At 40.8% G+C, this 12,896-nt stretch overlaps 1 protein-coding gene across 4 annotated transcripts in view; it reads left to right on the top strand.

Annotated features, from left to right (window-relative positions):
- The window catches only part of DPH6 (diphthamine biosynthesis 6), a 232,469-nt gene that overhangs the window by 52,104 nt on the left and 167,469 nt on the right, over positions 1-12,896 (top strand). For all 4 annotated transcript variants that reach the window (XM_028721664.2, XM_028721671.2, XM_028721651.2 and 1 more), the window contains exon 5: positions 4,501-4,619. In XM_028721664.2, coding sequence (XP_028577497.2) covers positions 4,501-4,619 — 119 coding nt within the window. The remainder of the gene's footprint in view (positions 1-4,500; positions 4,620-12,896) is intronic.

The following is a 12,896-nucleotide window of genomic DNA, read 5'->3' as shown; positions in this document are numbered from 1 at the left end:
AAATGTACAAATTCACACATTCACTTACACAAATATGAGTTCCATTCAATTCAGCTGGTCTTATTTCTACTTCTTATAGTAGCAGATGTTGCTGGAAGTGCAGTCGCCGCTTCTTCCTTTTACTGATGCAGAAGAAGAATTTGTTGGTGGAACATTTTCTTCAAGCTGTCTTAAGCTTCTGAAAACATTTCACAGTTTGAAATATTTTGGTTGTAGTTACTGTAGGAAGTGTGAGATACATAATTGCATAACCATTTTACAAATAGACAGGACCTTTTCAATGGCCACACCAGCACTAGCTGTTTATTTCTGGAAATGTTTAAACTTTCTGTAAAGTTGCCTCAGAAATAGCTTATACATACCTATATAAAAAAGTACACAATTCAATGCAGTTGTAAAAACCCACCTGTGGTATAAAATAGCAGAACCAGCAAATGAAAGTAGAAAAGACAGCTGAAGTACTACATAAAGCTCAGGAGAATGGATTTCACCTGGCATGTGAAATATAACAAAATTGGCACCAGTCAAACATGTCTCTGCCATTCCAAAATTTGGGTGCCACCACAGAAAAGGTTGTCTTCAGTAGCCATCCCCCTACTTCAGAATGGCAGGCACTTGGAAGATGACAAAATTGATGGTAGGTTCACGTGAGACAATGTGGTGTTTCAGATGCTTCAGACGAAGGCAGTTTAGGGCTATGGAACTATCTCGCTAGAGACTCATCAGGCAAGCTCCATGTTGATTTTTCAAAGGCAAGTGAGGACATATTTTTAAGGAATTCTTTTAGGGAATGATTCTGGCCATTTGGTTGTCTTTTAAACTGTGCATAAGAACATGAGAAGAGTCTGCTGGGTCAGGCCAATGGCCTATCTAGCCCAGAATCCTGTTTTTATAGTGGCAACTAGGCAACTTATAGAAAGCATGAAAGAAGGATCTGAGCACAACAGCATTCTCTGCACTTGTGACTGGCAACTGGCAGTAGTCAGGGTCATGCCACTTCTGACAGCGGAGGTGAAGCATGGCTATACAGTAGTACCTCTGGTTAAGAACTTAATTCATTCTGGAGGTCTGTTCTTAACCTGAACCTGTTCTTAACCTGAGGTACCACTTTAGCTAATGGGGCCTCCCGTTGCTGCCGTGCCGTCACAATTTCTGTTCTCATCCTGAAGCAAAGTCCTTAATCTGAGGTACTATTTCTGGGTTAGCGGAGTCTGTAACCTGAAGCGTCTGTAACCCGAGGTACCACTGTACCGGTTAGTAGGTATTGATAGCCTTAACTTCCAGGAATTGGTCTAAAAACCATTCAAGCTGGTGATCATTACTACTTCTTATGAGAGCAAATAGCTGTGGACATATATTTTTTAGTATTATTCTGAAATTGTAATTATGGATTGGATGCTGTGTTGCTTGTTGGAGGCTGCCTAGCCACAGCACAGGATATAAACTGTTCTCTCTCTCTCTCTCTATCTGTATGAAATAAAATGAAATAAAATATGGAAGCCAGTAACTTGACTTAAAACACTGGCCAAAACACAACTACTTCAGTGAGCCCAGTAAAGTTTCAGACTAAAGTATTTCTAACAGCATCTTCTGTGCTGCATGGCAAATTGAATTGGGAGAAGTTTAAAAAATGTATGCAACATGGTTCAGGGAACTGCTGGTTAAATGGGGAGAAAACTTAAAAATAAAAAAACACCAGGTGTATTGAAATTGCTGAGTATTCCAAAGGTAAGTCTTTGGATCCCAGCCCACGTTTCCACTTAAAAATAAATAAATGAATGAACAAAATATATAATAAAGGAAGTTCCAATTTTACTAGTTGGCAGAACCATTAAAGCTTTCCAATTTATTTTATAACAAAATTCACTTTATGCTAGACTTCATGCTATTTTATATTATTTTTGCTAGAAAACGGAACACGCTTCTCCATCCCCATACTTCATAATCTTACACTATTAACTTCACTAGAGTGAGTAATCCTGTTTAAGTCAATAGGGCTATTCACAGTAATAACACTAAAAACCTATGTTCTTGTTTATTAGTTCAGTGTCTATAGAAGGGAGATGTATGTTGTGTGTGCGTCTAGTGTTTCAACTAACTACTTTTATTCAGAAATGTCTATGTATCCCTTGTTTAAAAATGTGCTTGTTTACTAGATAATTAAGTTCTTACTCATGATTTGTCGTTTTAAAATAGAACATTGAATTCCATTTTAAAATCCCCAAAAGTAGGGTTTAAAAATTTTGTTTATTGAAATAAGGTCTACTTGAAATATGTTGAATACCTACAACAGTAAAAAGAAACACAAATAGGAAATTGGAACCTGAGAAACAGAACATACCACTGGTTGGTATACATAGCTATTAGGTTCAATGTATTTGATATTGGCAATTTCCTGCACCTTGATTCTTTAAGGGAAATCTGTTAGCAGGGCTCAGCTGTGTTAGCTCATTATAAAATTATAATGGTTGGATCCTGGCTTTCCCTGCACTGGTGGTAGAATCTCCTAGGTGTTTTGCTAAGGACACTTCCACTGGCCAAAAGTGGAAGCGGTTTTTGCCAATTGTCCGTTCACCCGTAGGACTCAGTCCCTCCCATACTGTTCCCAGAGGTCTCCTAATCCCCTGGAGCAAATTTCCAGGTGGAAGGAAGAATTGACAAAAATTGTATCCTCTCCCATTCCACAAGTGGGATTTCTTCTAGATTCAAAGCCTTCCATGAATGGCAGCCAACCTTCCATTTGCAGAAGGCGAAGTCTAGACCCAGGCTATTGAAACAGCATTATTAAATTTATGATCGGTTTCCATATCACTTTCATGAATACAGTGTTTAATTATGAGGAGTTTTAAAGGACTTGAGACCTATTAGAGTGCATTTAACAAGTCTGTTATTCTAAAATCTCTATTTTCCCCTCCACATTTTCAATGCAGGGATGTTTTTCAGGCCTATTTCTTAGCCTATTGTGCTGCAGACTGTTCACAAAATTGTTCTTTATCAAGATCTAGCGGTGCATTATTTGTGAGCTTGGCTGCTTAACCGGGAAGGGTTTGCTTTAGGTCTCTTCAATTCATTTAATATATTTTTTTGTACGCTTCTAAATATATAATTGTATGGGTGTTGTTGCACATTTACAATGTGTAAAATAAAAAGCCAACCTTGAGAAGAATGCATCCTACTAGACAAAGAGAAGATAAGAGCATTGAATTTTCCCTATTTTATATAAATCCTTGTCTCTAACAATACAGGCTTCAGGAACCTAAGCCCATCCTTTCCTGCGGTGCTTTGGAGTGAATTGTCTAAATATGTGTATCAGTTAAGCTGAACAAATATTGCTTAGTACAGTGATCCCAAGTGGTATTTAGTATTCCAGTGATATTTTGAGTACATATAAGGCTAAATTATACATGTTGACTTTATTACTTGGAAAATTGGCTTCATTCAGGTGAATTATAATTAATAGATTTTTGGCGTAGACAGTCCTTAAGGGGTATGCTGACTTTATCTTATTCCCCCCTTTTAAAAAAGCAAGAAATTGGTTTCGTGACTATATAACTTTCCTTGGACCCTCTGATTTGTTAGGAAACTGTCTGCCAGGGCACACTTGCTGTTTTAGAGTTATCCACAGGAAAACAAATTGTGTGTCAATAGGTGTTCGTGGAGTAGGCAGTTGATGAGCAGTTTCCTTCTGCAGTTTCTGAGAGGCACTGAAAGTAGCCCTACTCATTCATACCTGACTTCAAGTACTCAAGTTCTTTCCCTTCCATTTTACCCTCATCACAACCCCATGAGGCAGGTTAGGCTGAGAGGTAATGAGTAGTCGAAGGTCACAAAATGAGCTTCATGGCTAAATAGAATAAAAGCCAGTATCTTCTGAAAAGAGGCTATGGGAGGTCCCATTTAAGGAAAGGGCAAAGAGCAGCAGTTACGCTCTTTCCCCTGAGAACCAAAACAGAATGAGGATTTTGCAAGTGAATGTGTCCCTGTAGATCCAAAGCAAGTCCACTTTGAAAGCTGAAATAGCTAAGAAATTGAAGAGCAATCTTGACCCCAAAGATTCATGTTGTGTTTCCATATTTAAAATTCAAAATGATATGGCCAGATGCCCTTGATTACACTATGGGTGATATACAGTGTTCTCCTCAGCGTAGATCTTATGAAATCAGTGGACTTCAAACACTTTCATCCATTGATTTCAGTGGCTCTCTTCTGTGACTTAATTGGATATCACCCTCTCTTTTCCATAAAACCACTTGACATCTTCCTTCTTTAGTACCACGGATAAGTAAATGGATGGGCTATCATAGGTTAAAAGGTAACAGTCTTGGGAAATATCCAGTGCTTTCACAAAATGTTTAGGGGTATTCGTCCCCCCAGAAGAAAAGCACTGGAAATATCTATATCTGATTGCAGAAGGTCATGAGAAATTTGGTTAAAGGTTTAATAGTCTGGGTTTGGGTGCAAGAGCATAATAACAGCCATTTTTTTCCTTTGTTCAAATAGGTGCAAGAGGCTTACCCTGCAACCATTGGCTTACCTTTGGCGTCAGAACCAGGAAACTTTGCTCAAAGAAATGATCTCCTCGAACCTTCAAGCTATAATCATAAAAGTAGCAGCTTTTGGTAAGAATCTGAACTGGAATAGTTACTAAGGTGAAGCATGTTTGATGTTTTATTTTACTTCTATGTGTTGGAAGCCGCTCAGAGTGGCTGGAGCAACCCAGGCAGATGGGTGGGGTAGAATTATTATTATTATTATTATTATTATTATTATTATTATTATTATTAGCACTAGTTGGTTTTACTAAAATAGAAATAGAGAAAACATGCATACATTAGATCAGTGTTTCCCAACCTTGTGCCTCCAGCTGTTTTTGGACTACAATTCCCATCATCCCTTGCCACTGGTCTTGCTAGTCAGGGATGATGGGAGTTGTAGTTCAAAAACAGCTGGAGGCACAAGGTTGGGAAACACTGCATTAGATAGCTATGGAGACACCAGAATCTGTTTTGTGAATAAGATGTAGCTGGTATAATAAAACTGTAGCAAGCAGAGGTGAACAGAAATATGAAGAACTTCAGTTCCATGACTATATATTTAAACAATTAATTGAACTTCTCTGTGATAAATATTTTTCACACTAGACAGTGAAAAAGCGAGAAGCTATTTTCATAGCCATCATTATTAAGTGAGTGTGTTTTTCAATAAAGGTTCATACATAATGCAACAGTTTACAGTTCGCTCATATGAGTGATACAAATGGATGGCTTGACACTGGACCATTATCTCTATAAAGTAGAATCGACTTTGATGAAAGGGTTTAAGTAAAAACTTTACTAACAGCAATCAATATATAACTTTGCAACTAATTAGTGAGAGGCTGATGGCTCACACCTGCTTTTGTTGTAGATGCCTCTCTTCCTGCTGATTCAATGCTACCCTCTCCAGTTCTACCTGTCTCCTATCAGATTGTTCAAATGGCTATTTTCCCATTCTTCCTTTAAGGAGCAGGCAAGGGGAACCCAGTCAAAGGTTGTTGGTTTTTCTTGTTATGCAGTTGCACTTTTGGCTCTGCTAGTACTTGGGTTCAAGGCATTTGTTTTTGCTCACGGCAAATTGAAAATTTGAATGTAAGTCTAAAACATATTTTGAACCTGGTACTCTGCAGATAGACAGCATCTTAAAAAGCAGAGACATCACCTTGCCAACAAAGGTCCGTATAGTTAAAGCTATGGTTTTCCCAGTAGTGATGTATGGAAGTGAGAGCTGGACCATAAAGAAGGCTGATCGCCAAAGAATTGATGCTTTTGAATTATGGTGCTGGAGGAGACTCTTGAGAGTCCCATGGACTGCAAGAAGATCAAACCTATCCATTCTGAAGGAAATCAGCCCGGAAGGACACTGGAAGGACAGATCCTGAAGCTGAGGCTCCAGTACTTTGGCCACCTCATGAGAAGAGAAGACTCCCTGGAAAAGACCCTGATGTTGGGAAAGATGGAGGGCACAAGGAGAAGGGGATGACAGAGGACGAGATGGTTGGATAGTGTTCTTGAAGCTACCAGCATGAGTTTGACCAAACTGTGGGAGGCAGTGGAAGACAGAAGTGCCGGGCGTGCTCTGGTCCATGGGGTCACAAAGAGTCGGACACGACTAAATGACTAAACAACAACAACAAACTCTGCAGATGTTTTGGACGGCAAGTCCTGTGGCCGTGTTGTTTGGGACTGATGGGAATTGTTGTCCCAAGTAGAATCTGGAGGGCACTGGGCTGGAAAAGGCTGGGCTAAAATAATTATTTACAGTAGCATATAAAAAAAGGTCACTGAACATGTGTCTGCATACAGGGAAGTGTGCGTCTGAAGGTGTTTAGGAAAGTGCAGTTTCACTATCGCATTCCGAATCAATACACTGTTTTACTTTCATTGGACGAATTGTAATTTTAACATTGAGCTCACCTATTATGGAAGATGGTTTTGACCGGTCACAAAGATCTGTCTAAGCACTGTATTGAAGCTGCATTTATTGAATGGCATGTGGGTTCTCTAACCACACAAACTGATGAGAAAAATATTAATAGGCCAATGCATCATTTTGAAATTACAGCCCTCTGAGCAATCTTTCACATAAAAGTATTAGATGAGGGTTTAGGTATAAAATTTGAGAGAAGGACCTTTTCCCTTTGGGGGTCAGTAGAGGTTTGTGGCCCATTAGACCAAGGAATGACCAGTATAATAGGAAAGAATATGTTCTACATGGGTGGATAAAAATATATTTCTGATAAATTGTGTTGTAGAATCTTGGCATGAATCAAGCCTCATCGTCGTCATCTGTGAGCTGAGCTGTTTCTGTTTAAGTGCTTGCTTTTTCCTCCTTTTTGAAAGCAAGAGTTCATGTCTTAAGGGTAACATTGGTAAGAGTTAACAGAAAAACTTCATCCTTGCTGTTATATATAAAATATATTAGGTTGGAACTTGAGTATCTATTAGAAGAAGTAATAAAATGTTAATTCTTCTTCAGCTGTGATGCTTTGCCAGAATCATTTTATTTTTACAGCACTTCTGGTGTGAACAGTAAAACTAGACCATCATAGGTTCATTCTGTGCTTTCTTAACATTTATACAAAGGAAGAGAAATAACGGATTCTAAAAAAATCTGCCTTTGGTCACAAATTGCGGATTCTTTTCGTTTGCTGGATTTGGTAACACACATACACCCTCTCTGTTCTTCCAGTATGAGTCTTCCCTTTAATTAGGGAGTAAGACTGCAATCCTAACCAGGTCTACTCAAAAGTAGATGGGTTAGGACTGTAGCCTTAATCTCAGGAGAGATATTGTTTTAATGTATACTCTTGAAGCAGAACCATTGCAAAGCTTTGTGTATACCTATGAAGCATAACTAATATAGTTGCTGTTACAGATAGGTAGCCGTGTTGGTCTGCCATAGTCAAAACAAAAAAAATTCCTTCCAGTAGCACATTAAAGACCAACTAAGTTAGTTCTTGGTATGAGCTTTCGTGTGCATGCACACTTCTTCAGATACACAGATAATATAGTTGCTGTCATTCAGATTATGCTTCGTGATGATCAGGTGAGTTTTTATTTTTGTGTTGTAAGATCCTCTTCAAAGATATTATAATTCAATTGAATTTGTTTGGCAGCCAAGTTATGTTTCAATATATAAATCAAACCTTTTTTAAAATAAATAAATAAAACACCAAACCTTAGAAAGGGGTAATTCTTGAGCGATACAGGAAATGACCGTAGGGGTGACATTGCTGGTGACCTGTGTCATCCCTTAAGCAAGATAAACTTGTCTTTGTAACTCAGCAGCTTAGAACAAGTTGGAATAGGCTTGCTGGTACACAAAGAGCCCTTTGTGGTGTTCTCCTTTAAAGCACAAATACCACAAATAGTTGTAGATAGTAATTAGAAAACGGCTGCCCTTTTTTCTTTCTTTTTTTCCTTTGGCTACAGGTAGAAAGATCTTATCGGACTAAATTTCTCACCTGCCTAGGGCAGGCATAATTAGATGTAAGCAAATTTAATGGCGCTTGTATGCTCTGAGGCCATTCTGCAGTGCCTTAATAATTGTGTGCTTTATTAAAGTAGGTTTAAGGTATGGCGGCTGTTTAACGTATCAAGTGGCACAGAAGTTAAGGTATGGGTTACCACTTTACCTTTTAGATGAATAATCAAAGCTGCTTTTAAGCTAAATTGCAGTAAATGTATTTGGAATAACACCTTTAAAAGTCTGAGGGGTAATGCATTAGATGGCACATTGCGCAGATGTGAAAGGAATAAGCAAATATGTAACTTGAGCGTGACATTCATCAACACTGGCATGCTCATACAACCTCCCATAGCTCTGGTATCCATTAGTTTAATAGACACTAGTAGGAAGGTGTAAGACTGTAGACAACACATAATTATACAGGTAAATGCACATTAATTTTAGAACACTTTTCTCAATCCACATTTACAAATTAATATTTGGCGGTTAGGCGTTTTACTTTTCAGGAGGTTAGTGTGCTTCCTCCAGGCTTTTCCTAGTCAGAAATGCAATGGAACTTCTTTCTCCTCCTTCACAACAAGCAAACCAATTTCATATTAGCACTGCTGTGAACGGCCATTTTCTGCTGTTGGTTTGCGAGTGTTACTGCCAGTGAATGAGCTTATACTAGTGGGTTTTGGCTGCCTCCTGTACAAAAATAAATAAAATAAATGATTGTGATAGTATTTATTATTGTCACTGTTTTCAGGTGTCCACATGTATTGTGTAGCTAGCATAGTGCCTACCATATTGGCCATGTTGACTAAGTCTGATGGGAGCTGGGAGTCCAGCAACCTCTGGGAGACGCTACGTTAGCTTACCCCTGCCTTACAACACCCTGTAAAGTAAGTCAATATTATTCACACCCATACTGCAGGTGGAGTGACAGAAGCTCATAGAGGGACAGAGGGTTTGTGACAGAGGCAAGATTCAAACCAACATGCAGCCCAGTCTCTTAGCCCCCAAACTATACCAGTGGCTCTCTACTGAATTCCAATATTTATTTGTTTCTTGAGATTTGGTCAGGGTGCTGAGAGATGGGGTAGCTCCTGAGCACAGAGGCAAGAAAAAGTCAAAAGCAAGAAGAGAAATCAGGTGGAGCAGGAGGCAGCAACAAGGTGCAGCTAACCAAGCGGAGAACGCAGGATTTATAATTTAAGAGTTGTCTGAAGTGAGCAGTAGGCAACTTAAACCTGCCAGGAGCAAGACCTCAATGCCTTTCATATCTACTGTGTCAGGGAGATTGTGGGCATCACAAGGCAGGACGGAGTCTCAAACCAATATGTGTTCTTCCAAGCCCTTATTCCCAGGACGTTCGGACTTCTGTCTCAGCAACGTCTACGCTGGCTTGGTCTTGACCCCAGAATGGAAGATGGCAGGACCTCCAAGGACGTGCTTTATGGGGAGCTGGCTTCAGGCGCCGGGCCTGTTTGCAGACCAACTCCGTGTTACAAAGATGGCTGCAAATGTGAAATGAAGGCTGGCAACTTCAACCCTTCCCTTGCAGACAACCGCAGTGCCTGGAGACAGGCAGTCAGATCATGTGTCCATAGGAGGAATGATCACTGGGAGGAGCACAGAGAGAAGAAACACTCTGGTGCATATGCAGCAGCACAACCAGATGCCTCCATCTGCCCCGCCTGCAACAAAATATGTCTCTCCCATATTGGGTGGTTGTAACTCTCCAGCGATTTGACTTCACCCCCAAAGGTGCGCTCCTCCATTGTCTCTCGAGACAGACAGAGGCCCACATCAGTAGCTTGCTGCTCAGGCCAAATGTGGAAGCTGTGCCCTGGAACTATGTGTCCGCACCTGCCTCTGCCTGTACATATCAGCAAAATCCAGTCAACCTATTGGGATTTAGGATTATCATGGGCCCTAGAAATAGAACAGAGGCATTCTCAAGCTGGCAGCAAAGAAAAGGGTACTGGTTTTGGAGTAGAGGTTTCTTGCTTCAAGCCCGGACAATCCTGATAGCCAGTAATGCAAATGTAAATATACCACAGAGGCCTCCTAACACTAGTAGGTAGTTGCTGAAGCATATTGTTTAAGCAGATTCATCTCCAGCCCTACTTGTTACATCTTTTGGAATTGGCTCACATAGTTGTAAGAATGTGAACTATTATGGGACTTTCTGTCTAAAGTGCATATATATATATATATAAAATAAAGCCATGCTCACTTTATAGGCGAAAAAAGGTAGTTTTTAAAAGGGCAGTTTTATCATATGGACACCTTTAGCACTAGCTTCTGTAATAGCACCATGGTAGTTCAGTGTCACTGCTGCGAAGAATAGATTTTGATAACTGTTTTAACATTGCACTTTGGTGGAACGATGCTGGATAACTGCTTTCTAAATGGATTAAAAGGTAAAGGTACCCCTGCCCGTACGGGCCAGTCTTGACAGACTCTGGGGTTGTGCGCCCATCTCACTTAAGAGGCCAGGGGCCAGCGCTGTCCGGAGACACTTCCGGGTCACGTGGCCAGCGTGACAAAGCTGCATCTGGCGAGCCAGCGCAGCACACGGAAACGCCGTTTACCTTCCCGCCAGTAAGCGGTCCCTATTTATCTACTTGCACCCGTGGGTGCTTTCGAACTGCTAGGTTGGCAGGCGCTGGGACCGAGCAACGGGAGCGCACCCCGCCGCGGGGATTCGAACCGCCGACCTTTCGATCGGCAAGCCCTAGGCGCTGAGGCTTTTACCCACAGCGCCACCCGCGTCCCTTTCTAAATGGATTACATCTATACATTAATCCTTTATTGTGCTACGCCTTACCTAGGGTCTGTTGGATGCTCAGTATATTCTAAGAATGCATGACACATCAACCTGAACTGGAGCTCATCACTGGTATTAACTTCCAGCGCTTCATGGTGGGGAAGGCAAACCTGTGGTCTTCAGCATCGTCATGCTGCCATTGTCCTAATTTCATAGGCCCTCTGCAGACAATGAGTTCTGACCTCTGGCAAAGAGCCATCCATCCTGGCTGGGCAGAGAGGAAGAGAGAGAGACAGAGAGAGACTGATACAGAGCAAAGAGGTGGCAAAGATAAAAAGGGGGGAGGATGGCCCTCATCCACTTTTCATCTCAGACCTGGCCCACTGTTAGCACCCCTACTATTATGCAGCCACAAGAAACTGTTGTATTCCCTTACTATATACCTGCTCGTGCTGAAGGTACATAAAACGTGGAAGAAGACAAATTGCACAAAGGGGGGGGGGGAATCCACACCGATAATTCTCTCCTCCATAAATATCCCTTCCCCGATATAATCCAAGTGTATCTCTTACATTTAATTAACCATGAGAGATGACTGTTTTCTTTTTAGCAAATTAAGCATGCTTTTGCATTGCTTGGTCCTGAAGTAGTCATTGCACATTAAAGCTGAAATACCATCTGTTGGCATCTAAAACATTTCATTTCACTCTTTCCCCCTTCTTTTTTTTCACTAATGGGAAATGCTTTATCACAGCTTTTTCAATGGCATATATGAAGCTGGTGACCATAATATATATTTCTCCCTTTATCCTTCCTAATAGTTAACTTTCTTGGAAATAAGAGGAGGCATTTTAATACGTGGCCTTTATACGCAGAAAGGCTCCTATCTTCTATAAAATTAGTTTAAATGATTTGCCTTGCATGCGTATCTGATGGCTTTTAACTCCTAGTTATTATTATATTCTCTTGTTAAAATATCTAGATGCCTGGAAAGGATATCATGTTACTTTTTCTCCCTTTCTCTACCTGCCCTCCCCTTTAAATCCCTTGTTTGCTGCTTAACCAGCACATACTACAGTAATTACACTGGTAGGCAGAGCTTTCACAGTCTGTTCTCGCACCGTGGAATGTAAATGTGCTTGACCTTTTTTGTTCCAGACATATTTCCTCAATACTGTTGTCACTTCAATTCATTTAGTACCGCAGTTCACAGTATTAACAGTAATAAGAAAGATCTTTGGCAGATGTGTTTGGGGGGAAATTGTACTTTTGAGGCTGACTTTCACCTTTTCTTTTACTTTTTCTCCTGTGTGGCTGTTTATAGCAGAATAAGATAAATATAATCCAGTGGGGTGTCCTTCCCCGCTCTACACACACACACACACACACACACACACACACACACACACACCACCTAGGGAAGAGAAGGAAAAGAGGCATTCACAAAGGAACAAAGAAGTTCTGGTGCAGTCTGTTGCAGTGTCCACATTAGTCCTCCATGCCTTTATCCAGGATACTCCATTGCATTCACCCTCCAACCTAGTTTTCTGTTTTTACTCCCACAAAGCCAGTTTCTGTGGTTACTGAGTGGTCCTCTTTCTCTCTTCTCTCCTGTGTGCCCCAGTGTGCCATCCCCAAATCTTCTCTGGAGGGTTGTGGGAATCCCTGAGGTAGTTTGGGAGGTGCACAGGGAGATGAGAGGGAGGGAAAGATCTTCCGTGCTGGCTATCCTGGACCCAGGTGAGATTAACACCACCTAGTGCTCAAAGGCAGGGACTTTAGTTGTTTCACAGTTTTAACAGTTGGTCTTCCCAGAAGCCTCATTTTACAGTTTTGCGAAGCTAAAAAGTAGATCAGGACAGAATCCAGACTGAAGACCAAAGAAATAGTGAACACATGGTGCGAGCGATTAGGTTTTAGGTCTTAGAAGGGCAAGTAACTTTGTAGGGTACAGGAGAGACAGCCTTCAGTTGAGTCCAGTGGACCTTTCTGTTGCAAGAGAGGAAGTCATTCTGCTTTCATAATGATTTATCTGGATACAACACTGTATTCTGGGACTTTGCTGTCTTCAGAAGAGATGTCATATTATAAAGACAACAGTTCTACCACGTATAAAAAATACTGGCATAAAATA

Source organism: Podarcis muralis, chromosome 1 (genome assembly GCF_964188315.1).
Source record: "Podarcis muralis chromosome 1, rPodMur119.hap1.1, whole genome shotgun sequence".
Lineage (NCBI taxonomy): Eukaryota > Metazoa > Chordata > Lepidosauria > Squamata > Lacertidae > Podarcis > Podarcis muralis.
The sequence above is the reverse complement of the archived record's forward strand: the minus strand, read 5'-3'. Positions and strand labels throughout refer to the sequence as shown.